This window comes from Misgurnus anguillicaudatus, chromosome 4 (assembly GCF_027580225.2).
Source record: "Misgurnus anguillicaudatus chromosome 4, ASM2758022v2, whole genome shotgun sequence".
NCBI lineage: Eukaryota > Metazoa > Chordata > Actinopteri > Cypriniformes > Cobitidae > Misgurnus > Misgurnus anguillicaudatus.
In genome coordinates, this window is record NC_073340.2 from 28936962 (window position 1) to 28950948 (window position 13987).

Here is a 13987-nt window from a genome sequence, read left to right on the forward strand (position 1 = left end):
TGGAACTGAGGGCGTGAAAATAAACACGAAATACACGTGATTGTTGTCATGTGGTGAATGCGACCAATCGTGAAACAGCTGTGTCGTCATTACAGCCCGTGCAGCTCCTCTTCGCTGGCTTACTCAGGCGGCTGATCTCGAACCGCTCTCGCGGTACTTAAAAACCATATGACACAATCACGTGCCTGCAGCGCCAGCTGAAGTCGGACAAAAATACTAACCGGAATGCACTGCTTCAAGTCAGCCACCGATCGGTCTGCGCAGCGCCGCATGAAGTCGAACACACTTATTGATGTTGGTTAGTAGACACGCCCCTTACTGCTGATTGGCTACAAGTGTGTTTTGGTAGTCAGCTGTTTTTCAAAAATCAGGCACCCCGCCTTTAATATATGCATTAGAGCGCAGTGTTAACCCTGCAACCACCGGAATGGACAAACCAATCAAAATGCTGATCAAACAATCATAATAAGGCACACACCAATAAAAAATTAGATCTGAAGGGTTTAACGTGAAAGAAAAAATTTCTTCCTACCTGTTGTTTGCAGTGAAGTTGGCAGCCAGAGAGACTCCAGCCTCTCTCTTCTTTAGTCCTGTAGGAGAATCCATGCTACAGGTACTGTGAGAGCTGCTGGGTACAAGAAACGCTCTCGGCTGCTCATCCTGAAAACATACAGACATGCCATGTTCACACAGATGATTCATTTATTACAGTTTAGTGCTTTCTAAGTGCAAACATCTTGTGTAGTTACAGTAGTTTTCATGACATCATTATGCAAACCATGAAACCATGGTTTGTGTCTTAAAACCACTACTGGTTTTTAAAACGATTGCATGTGGTTGCTAAAGCGCTCTGGGTGAATAATAAACATAGCAAATGCCACTAAAGAATGAAACAATTTATGTAGTAAAATATATATATATATATTACTATATGGTGGTATTCGTTGAATACACATGACTATTGCGCAAATAATTTGCTCTACGATCAAAAACATGGCAAACTATAGGTTTCCATGAGCCTTGGTACTCTACATATTATTTAAAAAGGACATGTAATAGAATCTGATATCTAAAAAACTAAAAAGTAAAAGTAATGGGTTATAAGGTTGAACAGTACCAAGATGTTCCAGGTAGTGCGGTCTTTGGATGTCTTGGAGAGGCTGGCCAGTTTCCTGCGTCCATCAGAGCTGCTGTTGAACAGGGCCAGGAAATCTTCTGTTTGCCCATCACTGCGATCAGATAGAGACAGAAATACAAGAAGAAAAGATAGGTCAGAGGTGAAGAACTGAACAGTAAGTACACATACAAATGACCAAGCTTTCAGGGTCGACAACAAATACACAGTAAATGTTTGAATTTTATGAAGAAATGTGGAGGGTTCTTGCTCATGTAAAATTTACAGCCATGTTGCTACAATCTTAAGACACGGTTAATGTCCGGCTGTATGGTTCCATAAAGAACCTTTAAACATCCATATAACCTTTCTGTTCCACAAAGGTTCTCTGTTGTATTCTACAAACTATAAAAACTTAAGAAATGGTTTGATGGTCAACCAAAATTGGTTCTTCCATGTCATTGCTGCGAAGAACCCTTTTATAGGTCAGCAACAGGCCCGCCAGCAATGATATCTGGCCTGCGCCCACAGCCAGATAATTTTTATAGTGGCTGGTCCTTAGAAAAGCATCCGCACAGAACACTATCCGCGCTTGGAAAGTGTCCTCGCAAACACGCAGTACACAATTCGTAAGCACAAGTGTCTTTTGTTCCACAAACCGTGTCCAGTCCATCTGATGTAGCTACTGTACTGTAACTTTTAAGTTAATTATTTTGTTAAATTATCCTATCCACTATCAAGTGGCAAATATTTTTTGGCCTGATGGCAAAAATATTTGCTAACTAGTGATGCATGGGTCAGGTTTGGGCGGATACAGAAATGTCACTTTATTGCGGGGCAGGTCATTAAAAAAAAAAAAAAAACATGTATGTTGCGTGCAATTCCATATAGCCTATGTTATATATTTGGGAATATAACTTTTCATATTCATAAGGTTCTTTGATAAGGTTTAATTACCAAGGCCTACCTAGCAATGTATCTTTTGCAACATAACTTGATATCCTCAAACCTTGACCACACGTCACGAAAGCACCAAGCAGCTCGCACTGCCAGCCAAAACAACAAAACAAACGGAGAAATAAAAGTGAAGATGAAAGACGAGGTGCAGGAGAAATTAAGGTTGGGAATTTGTGAATATATAATACATCCAGTGCTTTTTAAATGTTAAAAATGTTTATCATTGTGCTATCTTGTTATTAATATGAATATGCTGGTTTCGATGGTTCATTCATAAGCGTATGTTGTTGCCAGTTAACAGAGCGATGTAATCTAATGACTGTTTCCAAGCACTTTTAGGCTGAAATAAACCCTCTTTTCATTTACATTACAAATGCCTAGTATGTCTATTTAAATGGTAAAGGGTTCGGGGCGGATTGAAAAAAAGATACAGTGCTGCGGGGCGACCAATATTTCATAAAAGCGAGACAGGCAGGTTGGAAAAAACCCTGACTCGTGCATCACTATTGCCGACCCCTGATGTAGGGTGTTGTGGACTGCTAGGTCATTGTTATGATATATGATAATATATGATAATATATCCATTCAAATGTCAACCTTACCACGAACAAATGTTTTTTTTTTTAAATACTAAAATCTTAGATATCAATATTTGGGGCATAAATAACCATCCAATGCCATTTTTTCCCCTTAGGCAAGCACAGAAATGTCACATACTCAACTCTGTTTTTCCTCATAAATGCACACATGAAAATGAAAAAAATATATATTTTTTTTGTTCTTTGAAGAGACGGCCCTTCTCTATTTTTTTTTTAGTATTCTTGATTCTGGTTTGTGCATTTTTATTCACAGAATTTCTACAAAGTATAGTAGTTTTGTCACATGCATAATGGTAAAGTGATGTTTGGTACAAAAACATATAAATGCAAATGCAACTGTAAGGCCAGTACCGGTTAAAAATGTTTGAATTCTCTACCATGCATTTTTAATTTTAAGAAACTGAGCAAATATAGTCCAAAGAAACATCTTCAGCCAGACTACCTAGACTAAACATATCAGATGAACATATGGAAAAGAGACCTCTTTTTGGAGGCTAAAGCAGCTGAGGAATCCTATGGCAAAGACTGCATTTAAAGGGCCAGATGTCCATGGGCATATGGCAATCGCATCTTCCTTTGCATTGAAATTCCTCCAAACCGCCAACATGGTTTTCCTACATCTGACCTGACCCATCGGCATCTGTGCCAGCAACTTCAGCATGCATATGTGAGAGGTTTGGGGTCGTCAGCAGGTCCAATGAAAAGCAATTGAAGTACCACATTCCTCCACGCTTCTCCTTTTTTAGCGATTCAGAGGGAAGAGAGGTCACAGAATGACAATTATTAAACACCAGAAGGAAGGGGGGAAGGGTATTAGGTCGTTCTTCATTTAAAACCCCTGTGGCATCCCAGGATGCAAAGGGAGGGGAGGGCAGGGCTGGCAGCTGCCGGACAAAAGAATTTCAGCATGCACACACTTCAGCTTTCACTACGGTCTAATCGGAGTGAAACAGTAGACCCGAGCCTTTCTCCTGACAAAGCTTAACACACGCCCCTCTTTCTTGCCTTGTGCTGCAAGCATTGAGGCCACAATAGCTATTGTCTGGGAAAAACCAAAACCGCTCAACCCCCAGCTGTTGCTGCTTTAAGGGTGTAAACCCACAAATTTCTGAGTTTCAGAAGTGATCAACCAAGCATAAAAATCATGAATAAATGCAAGCACATGCACTAGGTCAGTACATGTATAAACATGCCAACACTGCAAAAAAATCATACGTGTGGGACAAGTTGTCAGTTAACCGGCATAGTTTAGGTGATTCTGCACCTAGGTGATTTTTTTCCCTTAAGGAAAGTCTACTTCCAAGTATGAAATAACAACTGTCATGTAAATCTCACACAAAGCACATCATGGTTTTATTTCACCGAAAAACCAAAACCAAAATTTTATTTTGCATTAAGAAAACTGATTTTTGCATGCATATTTGCATTGTGATGAATATTAGAATTCAGCAAAGTTCCTTAAAGGACTAGTCCATTTCACGGAATTACGCAATTACGTGAGGTCGCGCTGGCGCGTCACAGGACCAAAGATAGACGAGAAGTTGTGGTATAAAAGTGCATATTTTTATTTTTTCTTGTCAAAAATTACAATCGTTTCGCTAGATAAGAACCTTATGCCTCATTTGGGATTGTTTAGAGTCCTTTAAAACTACGTTAAAACTGCAATTTTAAACTGCATTAAAACTGTTAAGTGTTGGGGTTCATTAAAGTCCCTTAAAATGAGAAAAATCCTGGAATGTTTTCCTCAAAAAACATAATTTCTTCTAGACTGAACAAAGAAAGACATCAACATTTTGGATGACATGGTGGTGAGTAAATTATCTGGAATTTTTTCCTTTAACCCAATAATGCATTTAAACATTTTCATTTATGCCTTGTTTTTGCAGTTACCATATGTGATTGACATTCACATTGATTCTGTATATAATATCGCACAGCATTTTTTTCACAGCTACACAACAAATAATTGAAAAACAATATCCATGCCATAACACCCGAACGTGACAGATTTACCCTTTATATTTATTTCTTTTTTACCCATAAACACTTAACATTAGAGATGTTCATACTGACCGGTTAACTTTAGTTAAGAGTTTATGACCAATTAATACTATCAGTTAAAAGAAAAAAATATTTGTTACTGCACAGTGTGTATCCTTAATTTGTGAATGGCCTGTAAATAACACATTGCTGCCCTGATGGTCTGGTAAAGTAATCATTTGTATAAGAAATCATTTGTATTGCATATGTGTCCATGCTTGAGTATGGTTTGGAAGCTGCACGGAGACTTGGGGTGCACTGATATGTCGGCCAATGATGCTTGCTATGCTCAATTAATTACGGTGAAATGCCGCTACATCCAAAAGCCAGAGGGCGCTCTCGTGCAGAAACGCAATATGCAGACGAAGAACCATACACACGCAGCTATGAAACACAGCTCCAAGAAATGTCTACTCTTAAGGATATATTTATTTTGCTGTTCTTCAAACCTTTAAGGTATTTTCATACTAATAAAGACTATGTATAATAATTATGTTTGACGACTTTGCTTTTTCAAATGCATGTTATAAACGAGTCAAACTAACAGTGATTTTAGATCGGTAAGGACGTGCTGATCAAAAGCCGTAGTACATGAAATAGATGTGATTATTATCGATGTCCTGCCTTAGAAATGGCCACTGTTTATTCATCATATTAATCCTCTGGACTGATCGCAGGCTCTTTGATAATGTAATGTTGCATGATAATTTGATAATGAATGAATCCTGGTTCTGTTGTTGATCTGTTGCTGCAGTTTGCACGTTCAAATTAAATAAAATGTTTGTATTGTTACTCAATGACAATTTCATATTAAAATCTTATCAGTTAACGGTTAATGTTTGGTTAACAACCTGCGGTTTTCGGTCGGGAAAATAACTGAAATGAACATCTCTACTTAACATGATTACCACCTTTAACAGGAGATTGAGTCTTACTAATAGCATGAAAGGTAATGACAGATGGTTTCATACCTGGGGCTTGTGTTGGCCTGCTGGTTCACCTGTGTGGTGCTGTTGGACCGACGCAGGTTCTTAATTGCTCGTGAACTTCCCAATCCACCATCAGTCTGTCAACAGCATAAAGTGACAGACAGTCAAAATAACATAGCGAAACTACTAAAGCTTTTTTTTCAAATCTTTAGATAAAGAAAGGCCCAAATCATCAATACGCCAACACTGTGTTTCTTTCCAGTTATAAAAAAAGCAATCCCATAAATCATATAGGTTTCAGAATACAATCGCATAGTCATCGACACACTGACAATAAATCTGTGTGAGACTTACAGCATGCATTAATTGTGTATTACATAATAACCTGTTTGATCTTATCACTGTTTGATCCTACATAAAATTATTCATCGCTGTATATACGCTCCTAGACAGGGACACAAGCAACACATACTAATTCAAAACTTCTCGCCAAATGTTACATAACCTTCTAGTCACACTCACCAAAGTGTTTCGTTTCCCCCGGCCATCACCGGCCACAGATACAGATATGGACCGAGAAAAGTGTTTTCCCGGAGAAGCACTGCTGGGTCTGCGGCCCATCGTGAGCTGAGAACCGCTCAGACTGAGGTCAAGGGCATCTGCTGCAGGTCCTGCCTGGATGGATGCGGACGGACTGCGACTTGTATGCATCCTGACTTGGACTGATGGATAAGCGAAAATGTAGTCACACAAAACTCATGGATAAAGCATTGATGCTATTACAAAACACAACAAGTGGTGTTGAATACCATCATCATACAGACCAGAAGCAGGTGGAATGTACTAGTAGTGATAACTTGGCATAGTATGATGATGATGAGTAATGCTGTATTGGACCTCGTCATATATGAAGAGGTGTAGTGTTTCCATGGAAACATATCTAAAGATTTAACTCACAATATATATTAACAAATCCCAAAACACTGTAAGGATTATGTAACGTTAAAGATATTGAAAATCAATACTCCAGATCCTGTATTATGTCAACTCTCACTTAATGCAATATGACTGACACAGTATTTAGTGGTCAATCATTTTAAGAATAAATCAATCAAGCAATGAACCTGTTAAAAAAGATAACATGTTTCACGTATGTTAAATAACCTATTTATAAATTAAACCTATATATAAACAAGCCCACTGTGACAGTCCAGATCTTTCCATAACAACCATCTTTCTACAGTTATAACAAAAAAACACAGTCATTCAAAACAAAGGCCTCTTCTTGTACAAGCTAAAACAAAAGGATTAAAAAATAGCTCATAGCATGACATAAAAAAACAAGATTTAACGAAGTCGTGTCGTGATGTTAAAATGAAACGACATTGAGTTTTGTTCAGCTATGGCGAAACTGTATTCTTGCACCACTTCTTGCTAACACATAATAAACACGATGAAAACTGCCAGATTAAACTGTTTAAACAATGCTTACCTTCACTAAATTGTCCACATGAGATGACGAAAGAGTTTGTTTTAAAATAAGATATTGTTTATTCCCGTACAAAGTGGCTGACAGTGATTTCTCGTTTGTATATCCAACTCCTCAGCGCAACATCTTCTCATTGGCAACGTGAAAACAGAGCGGAGCTCCTCCCATGTAGGTTTCCGATTGGCGGAACGAAGACAATTCCGACGATCTGATTGGCTGAACGGCCGTGTCCTTCTGACTGATGGCAGAAAGGGGCGTGCCAAAAGGCAAGGTCGGTAGGCGTGCAGCACAAGCGGCAGATGTGGCGTCAAATATGAGCCAATGGGATAAATTATTTTTAATGTTGACTTGTAAGCGAGATTAATTAAATAATAAATAATGTAATGACGCACAAATTAAGCTTATAACTTTAATTGTATTATTATTGTATTACAATCATGTTAGATAATTTAAATGATTTATGATGTTGACTTGTAAGCGAGATTAATTAAAAAATAAATAATGTAATGACACACAAATTAAGCTTATAACTTTAATTTTATTATTATTTTATTACAATCATGTTAGATAATTTTTGTGCTTTTTGCATCCTCCAAAGTATGTGTTAGTCTGAGATCATTACTGTAAAAAGGTATTTAATATAGACAAACATAACATAAAACAATATAGTGTCCAGATGACAATACCTGTCCATCTAATAATTGGTCCCTAAATGGAAGATTTATGCAGATAAACATTAAAAACATTAAAGTGCTCAGAAGGCATATTCAAAGTCACAAAGAATAAACATATTTTTATCAATTGTATTATATATCTACAATACAAAGATATACAAATATACAGCTATTATATATTTATTACATCTAAAAAAAAATGTCTTAAGACAAATCACCCAAAGAAAATGTGTTTGACTGATTTACATCTTACATCTACAACAAAAATTAAGGCATATAGCATCATATATAACATATAACAAATAACATAATTGGTCCAGATTAGCTCACTTTAATAAATCACTTGTTTGCATAGATTACATTTAAACATTTGACAGATCATGCTTTTATCCAAAGCAAATCATAGTGCATTAAAAGTAGGCTACATGCATCAGTATGCATGTTCCCTTAAAATCGAACCAACAACCTTTAAGTTGTCATTGCAATGCTCTACCAATTGAGCATGAAGTTACAGACAGTAGATCTGGCTCATTCAGAGGATCATTCAGCGTTTGAACTCCACTGCGAGTTTCCAGATTTCTGCTGCTTTGGCTAGAGTAATATCCTCTGGAAGAATGTCTAGACCAGGAAGAGAGTTGATGTTCTTGTTCTCCAAATGGTATTCCAAAGTGGACCTGATGCTATGTGGTGGGACACAAAAAAAGAGAGGGGGAGGGTGTTTAGCGTTTGGTGGGGTTAGGATCAACAGTTAGCGTTGCAGTCTTTTGTTCACAGCACACGCATTCCTATTCTTTGCGACCAGCTGCCTGCTCAGTAGGTGACTGGAGTGGGGCAGTCTGACAGATGGGACCCTGAGGGGGTCAAAGTGTGCCTCTCTTGGGTCTGAAGCCCTGGGGGACTTCTGGGTTTGGGAGGTGTGCATTGTTGTGATTGAAAGTTGTCACTCTGGTTTAAAGCTTAAAAAGACCCTTATGTCTATGTGTGTCGTAGGATGTGGTGCTACATGTTTTAGGATTCCTTTAGATGTGTTTACTTGGGAAGCAAAAACCCTTTTTGATCCTAAACAATGCTATTTGGGTGTATGATACTTTGGATTTGTTTCATGGTTATCTGCAAAGATCCATGAGCCAAATCAAATCAAATACCTGACATCTGTGGAAAAATGCTTGGGCATACTTCACCTTTTGTGGCTTGTTTGTATCAACAAAACCTGCAACCACAAACGGTCCATAAAACCGCAACCCATAAGGCTGGATTGCAGAGTAAATAAATATAATATAGGATTAGTTCTTACTCCCAGTGTGGACCGAAGACATCACCATTTTTGGCCTTGAGCTGAAGGATCTCATGTAGTTCCAGTAGGAAAATATCAATGTCTGTGACCCCAAGGAAAACCTTCAACTGCTTTCTGTCATCTGAAGTTAGCTGGTCTCGGTACTCTTTGGGCAGTCGCTGAAATGGATCCTGTTTAGAAAGATTGAAAATTAAATCTTTTAATAATATTTCTTTAAATACAGTAGTGGCTAAAAGCAAAGTCCGGAGAAGGGGGATCCAATCAGATTAGATTAAACCAGTGGTTCTCCAACTGGGGATGGGCGCAACACGTTTTTTTTTTACATTTTATAAAATACATAATTTATTATAAATTCCGTGTAATTAAACCTCACAAAAATAAGGCAGCTAACCAACAGCACTGCATTATATCATTTAATATGTTTTGTTTAATTCAAATTCTAAGTTTGAGATTGTCTTATGTCATTAATTTCTTGAGGGGGGGGTAAACCAATTTGGACACAAACAAAAATATATAAAAATGCATAGAAAAAACAAAAGGCTCATAGATAATAAAGCATATTTACTACAATTTTAGCTGTTATTTGTTGTTATTTGTTAATCCACTTTCAATTCAAGATTTGATAGTCATTGTCCTGGCCTATGTCTTTATAAACTTTGCACATGCGTGTCATTTTTGCAGAGCCTGCTTTAATTCTTCTCAAAGCTGAGCTTCAGTTTATACTTCAAACACAGCAATGCAACTTGTATGCTATGTTTTTAATGCATGTTTAATAATACTATTTTTAATAAGAGAATGTTGTGAATTATTCAAAGTTGGACATCACGTTTGGCCTCTACTGAAATCATTTCTATCATAAAGCAGCAGTTTTATAAATGGTAAATAGGTATTCAGAAGACACTGGGTCAAAAAGCACGTGCTTGCTATTGAAAGCTTGGCACACTCTGGACAACACTTTCACTTGGATTTACAACCCTCATATGTCCACTCTCTTTAACCCTGTTTAGGTTCAGTCTGAGGTCAGCAGAAGTTAGTGGTAATAAGGTCAGATTAGTGACATACTAAATAGCTGAGGAATAGCAAACATTTTTATTAGACTTTTTTGTGTCATGTCAGTTAGCAGATTAGCTGTCTGTGCAAGAAATGACTGAAGGCATGCATGCATACTGTATAACATAAAGACAATATGCTACTTTATAGGGACACTCACTTTTTTTGAAAATATGCTTATTTTCCAACTCCCCTAGAGTTAAACATTTGATTTTTACCATTTTGGAATCCATTCAGCCGATCTCCAGGTCTGGCGGTACCACTTTTAGCATAGCTTAGCACAATTCATTGAATCAAATTAGACCATTAGCATTGCGCTCAAAAATAACCAAAGAGTTCCAGTATTTTTCGTTTCTTCCATTTTTCCTATTTGGTAACTTTCAATAGCAGGGGACTATTTTCGTGCACTACGTAATATCATTGCGTCTGCTGCAGCCATGGTATGGCAGCAAAGTCCTTGATTATAACGCCAGACTGAGAGTCTAGTTCCTAGCCATATCTGCCTAGAAAATCACAACTTTAAATTTTCCGTCAGTCTTAGTGCACGATGTAACTACTGAAGTCAAGTTTTAAATAGGAAAAATATTGCAAAAAATCTCAGTTTACCTGTTCTCTTCTCATCATCTGTTCACTCCTCCAGCAGGTAAGAAGCTGCCAGGTGGCAGTACACTGACTAAGCCGGTTTTCCTTTAAAGCCTGAAACAAAGGGTAGATTTAAGTTACAGAAGATAGACGAAATGCATTTAAAGTGCAAAAAGCAGCAGAATAGTTGAAAGTCAAACAGTGAAGATCATTTGAATTTACCTCAGCTATGCTGCCTGAGATGTTTTTGTCCATTTTCAATGAGTCTTTTAAATAGTTAAGCAGCAGATCCTGCGCATCTCCCCCAGTTTTGCCGAGGAAGCGAAGCCCGATCTCCACGGCATAAACTGCATCGCAGACATCTGTGAATGAGCGCAACATTGATCTCATAGAGCTGAGCACAGAGCTCTTTAGTGGCTCCTGACAAACAAAAGTGAAGAAATGAGGCTCAGTGGTCACAATAATATTTTTTGGAGAACAGTTGAATGACACTGAAGAAGTCCAAAGAGGTTGAAAAAAAAATCACCTGAGGTATTTTGTCTCTAACTTCAGTAAGGACCTCTGAAAAATCCTGATGGTGTCTTCTCAGATACTTCTCGGTGTCCTACAAGCGACAATTATCTGTTTTATTACATAGTATGTACTAAACTGTATGATGGTATGGGATGTGTAAGACTTACGGTTTGAATGCGTGGTTTGCCTGCAAAAAATCGTCTGCAGAGTTCTCGCTCAATAGCCTGATGATCGTAGGAACTCACTGTTTGTTGGCCCTTCTCTAAAGTGTAATGGCAGTTGGCTAACACCAAGGGGAGAAACTGTCTCTCTGGGTGACACAAGGCCAGCTGACTCTCAGACAGTGCCGCCAATGGCACTTTATAGTCACTGTAAGATAAAATGTCAATAAAAAATTTAAACATAAGTAGCATTGATTTTATTTGTTGATTTTACATTGATTTCATTCTTTGACATGGCCATACTCAGTGAATATTAAAGATATCAATGTTATTTTTAACATTTTATGTAGAAAACATTAAATCACTAAACAATGATTTCAGATGGGTTATACAGGCAGCAGGGTCACATATTTCAAACACACACCTGTCTTTTTGGTGACAAAGATTCCTTGCTTCTCGCACCAGACTGTTGTGTGTTTCAGATAGGAGATCTATGAGTGCATGGAGACATGAGCCTGGTCCTTGACGACTCAGGGAGAGAAACTGCCCAGAACTTTCTTTAGTCATGTCTGTTTCATACAATGCACGATCCAAGCTCTCTAAATAATAAAACAATTAAAAAAGGATGGACATTATTTTCTGTTATGTTTGTATATGTATATGTTTTAGGATGCATACACTAAATTGTTTCAAATTAAATTCAAAAGAAATCAATTTTGTTATCCCGCGGTCACAGTAGACTTTCAGAGCGCACAATTTTTGTGCAGACCCTCCATATAAAGGTACAGGCAACAACCAGATATGATATATGACATATATGATACATTTCAATGCAGTGCTGGGTTGTTTCAACGCAGTGCTGGGTTGTTCCAGCGCAGTGCTGGGTTGTTTCAACGCAGTGCTGGGTTGATTCAACGCGATGCTGGGTTGTTTTAGCGCAGAGCTGGGTTGTTTTATGCAATGCTGGGTTGTTTCAACACAGTGCTGGGTTGTTTATTTGTAACCCAATATGTGTTCTGTCCAATATTGACCAAGCATTGGGTTAAAAGTATCCCAGCAGAATTTAGAGAATGCGCACATTTTTCACATAAGCTTGCGTTTCCAGTCTACTGCATTTGCATACATATGAATGGACGTCAGTGGAACGAAAAATTAAGTGTGGCCATGGCACCAGTCTTTTTACAAACAATACTGTTAGCAATCGAGTACGAGTAGTAATGTAATAATGAGCCAAAAGTACAGTATCAAACTCATATATATGTTTTTCATCAGTGAATTGTCATGGTTACACGCCTGGCCCGAATTTACTTTTCAGTCTGTGTTTGTTTTTGGTCTCTAGTGGCTAAACTGACCTATACAAATATACTGTGGAAAATAAAAATACTTAAGTTTCCTAAAGACAAGGGAAGACAGCGTGCATGGATCACCGCTGTGCGAAAAGAGGAAAGGATTCAAGGATCCGTAGACAACATTGTATACATCAATTTTACAAAGTAACATTAGCTCAGTGTAGTAGTTGATAGCTATGATTTAAACTAAGGTCATTATAAAAAACTTACCATTTTTGTCTATTTCCATTCTAAGATGATTCCACACCTTCATGAAGATCTCTATTCTATCTGATAATATTTTCTTTTGATGGCCTATTTAAATTACACAAATCAGAAGTCACACATCCATGCATGCATAAAAATCTGTAGTGGGCAAAGGCAATGACAGTTATATTAAGTATAACAGACCAGCAGAAATACTGTGTAGTAGTGAGGCGATAGTATAGGTCTGGGTTTCAGAGCCTGGAGGGAGCAGTTTCATTAGATCAGACAACAGGGCAGCAAGAGTCGGCAGATGAATCAGATATCTTATACAAGGCACCTGATAAACACAATCAAACAAACACAATCAGAATTACATACTGTAGCAAGCAATGATACAAGTTTAGAGAAGCACTATATGTTTGGTCAAACAAAGAAAAATAGAGGGAATGTTATTATTTTTCCTATATTCTGATGGTATTGCAGCCAAAAATAAAGCAAATTTTGCAATCTATAAACCACATAAATCTAAATCTGTGAATATACCTTAGTGATAAAAAGTGTAAGCAGGGGTGTTTGTTTTTGGTCTATTTTCTGGGAAAAGCTCTCTAATGTTAAGTCAGGTGACGGGCTCCAGAAGGCAGAGGTGTGGGTGGGGCAGTCATTCGGAAGTTGAAGGATTTTTTGAGGGTCTCCCCTGAGAACCTTCATCAACGGACTGTTAGAAAGGTTAGTATCAGATGCAATCAGATCCTGTGCGTTGCCCAATTTCCTCTTTAGATCCTAAAAACAACAAAAAGTGAATTTGAAAAGGCAGCTTCTTGGTTCTCTCTGTCTTCACATGGTTAACGTAAAATATCCAAACATGCATTGAATATTTTCTATAGTCCTTGTGAGGCAAATAGTGACAACGACCAAATTACAGTGAACCACAACATATGCTCCTCTGTTCCCCAGTCTTGCATAAACATAATAGGCAAACGTCTGCACTAGGTTATTTGCATAAAACGATCTGATTGGCTGACACCTGCATTGGCGCCTAAAAAGTTGAGA

General features: G+C 37.8%; 2 protein-coding genes across 4 annotated transcripts in view; both read right to left on the bottom strand.

Annotated features, from left to right (window-relative positions):
* Positions 1-7289, bottom strand: part of cep131 (centrosomal protein 131) — a 30270-nt gene extending 22981 nt beyond the window's left edge. For 2 of the 3 annotated variants that reach the window (XM_073867130.1, XM_073867128.1), the window contains exons 1-5: positions 7132-7289; positions 6162-6361; positions 5682-5776; positions 1118-1229; positions 533-660 (exon numbers count right to left, since the gene is read on the bottom strand). In XM_073867130.1, the coding sequence (XP_073723231.1) occupies positions 533-660; positions 1118-1229; positions 5682-5776; positions 6162-6350 (524 nt within the window). In that variant the 5' untranslated portion in view covers positions 6351-6361; positions 7132-7289. The remainder of the gene's footprint in view (positions 1-532; positions 661-1117; positions 1230-5681; positions 5777-6161; positions 6362-7131) is intronic. The other variant, XM_073867129.1, reaches the window with a different exon arrangement.
* Positions 7290-7675: 386 nt separating this feature from the next.
* rnf213b (ring finger protein 213b) overlaps positions 7676-13987 on the bottom strand; it is a 39462-nt gene continuing 33150 nt past the window's right edge. The window contains exons 51-60 of the mRNA XM_073866510.1: positions 13481-13717; positions 13142-13274; positions 12962-13045; positions 11827-12001; positions 11409-11610; positions 11255-11332; positions 10951-11148; positions 10753-10842; positions 9097-9266; positions 7676-8482 (exon numbers count right to left, since the gene is read on the bottom strand). Coding sequence (XP_073722611.1) covers positions 8347-8482; positions 9097-9266; positions 10753-10842; positions 10951-11148; positions 11255-11332; positions 11409-11610; positions 11827-12001; positions 12962-13045; positions 13142-13274; positions 13481-13717 — 1503 coding nt within the window. The 3' untranslated portion in view covers positions 7676-8346. The remainder of the gene's footprint in view (positions 8483-9096; positions 9267-10752; positions 10843-10950; positions 11149-11254; positions 11333-11408; positions 11611-11826; positions 12002-12961; positions 13046-13141; positions 13275-13480; positions 13718-13987) is intronic.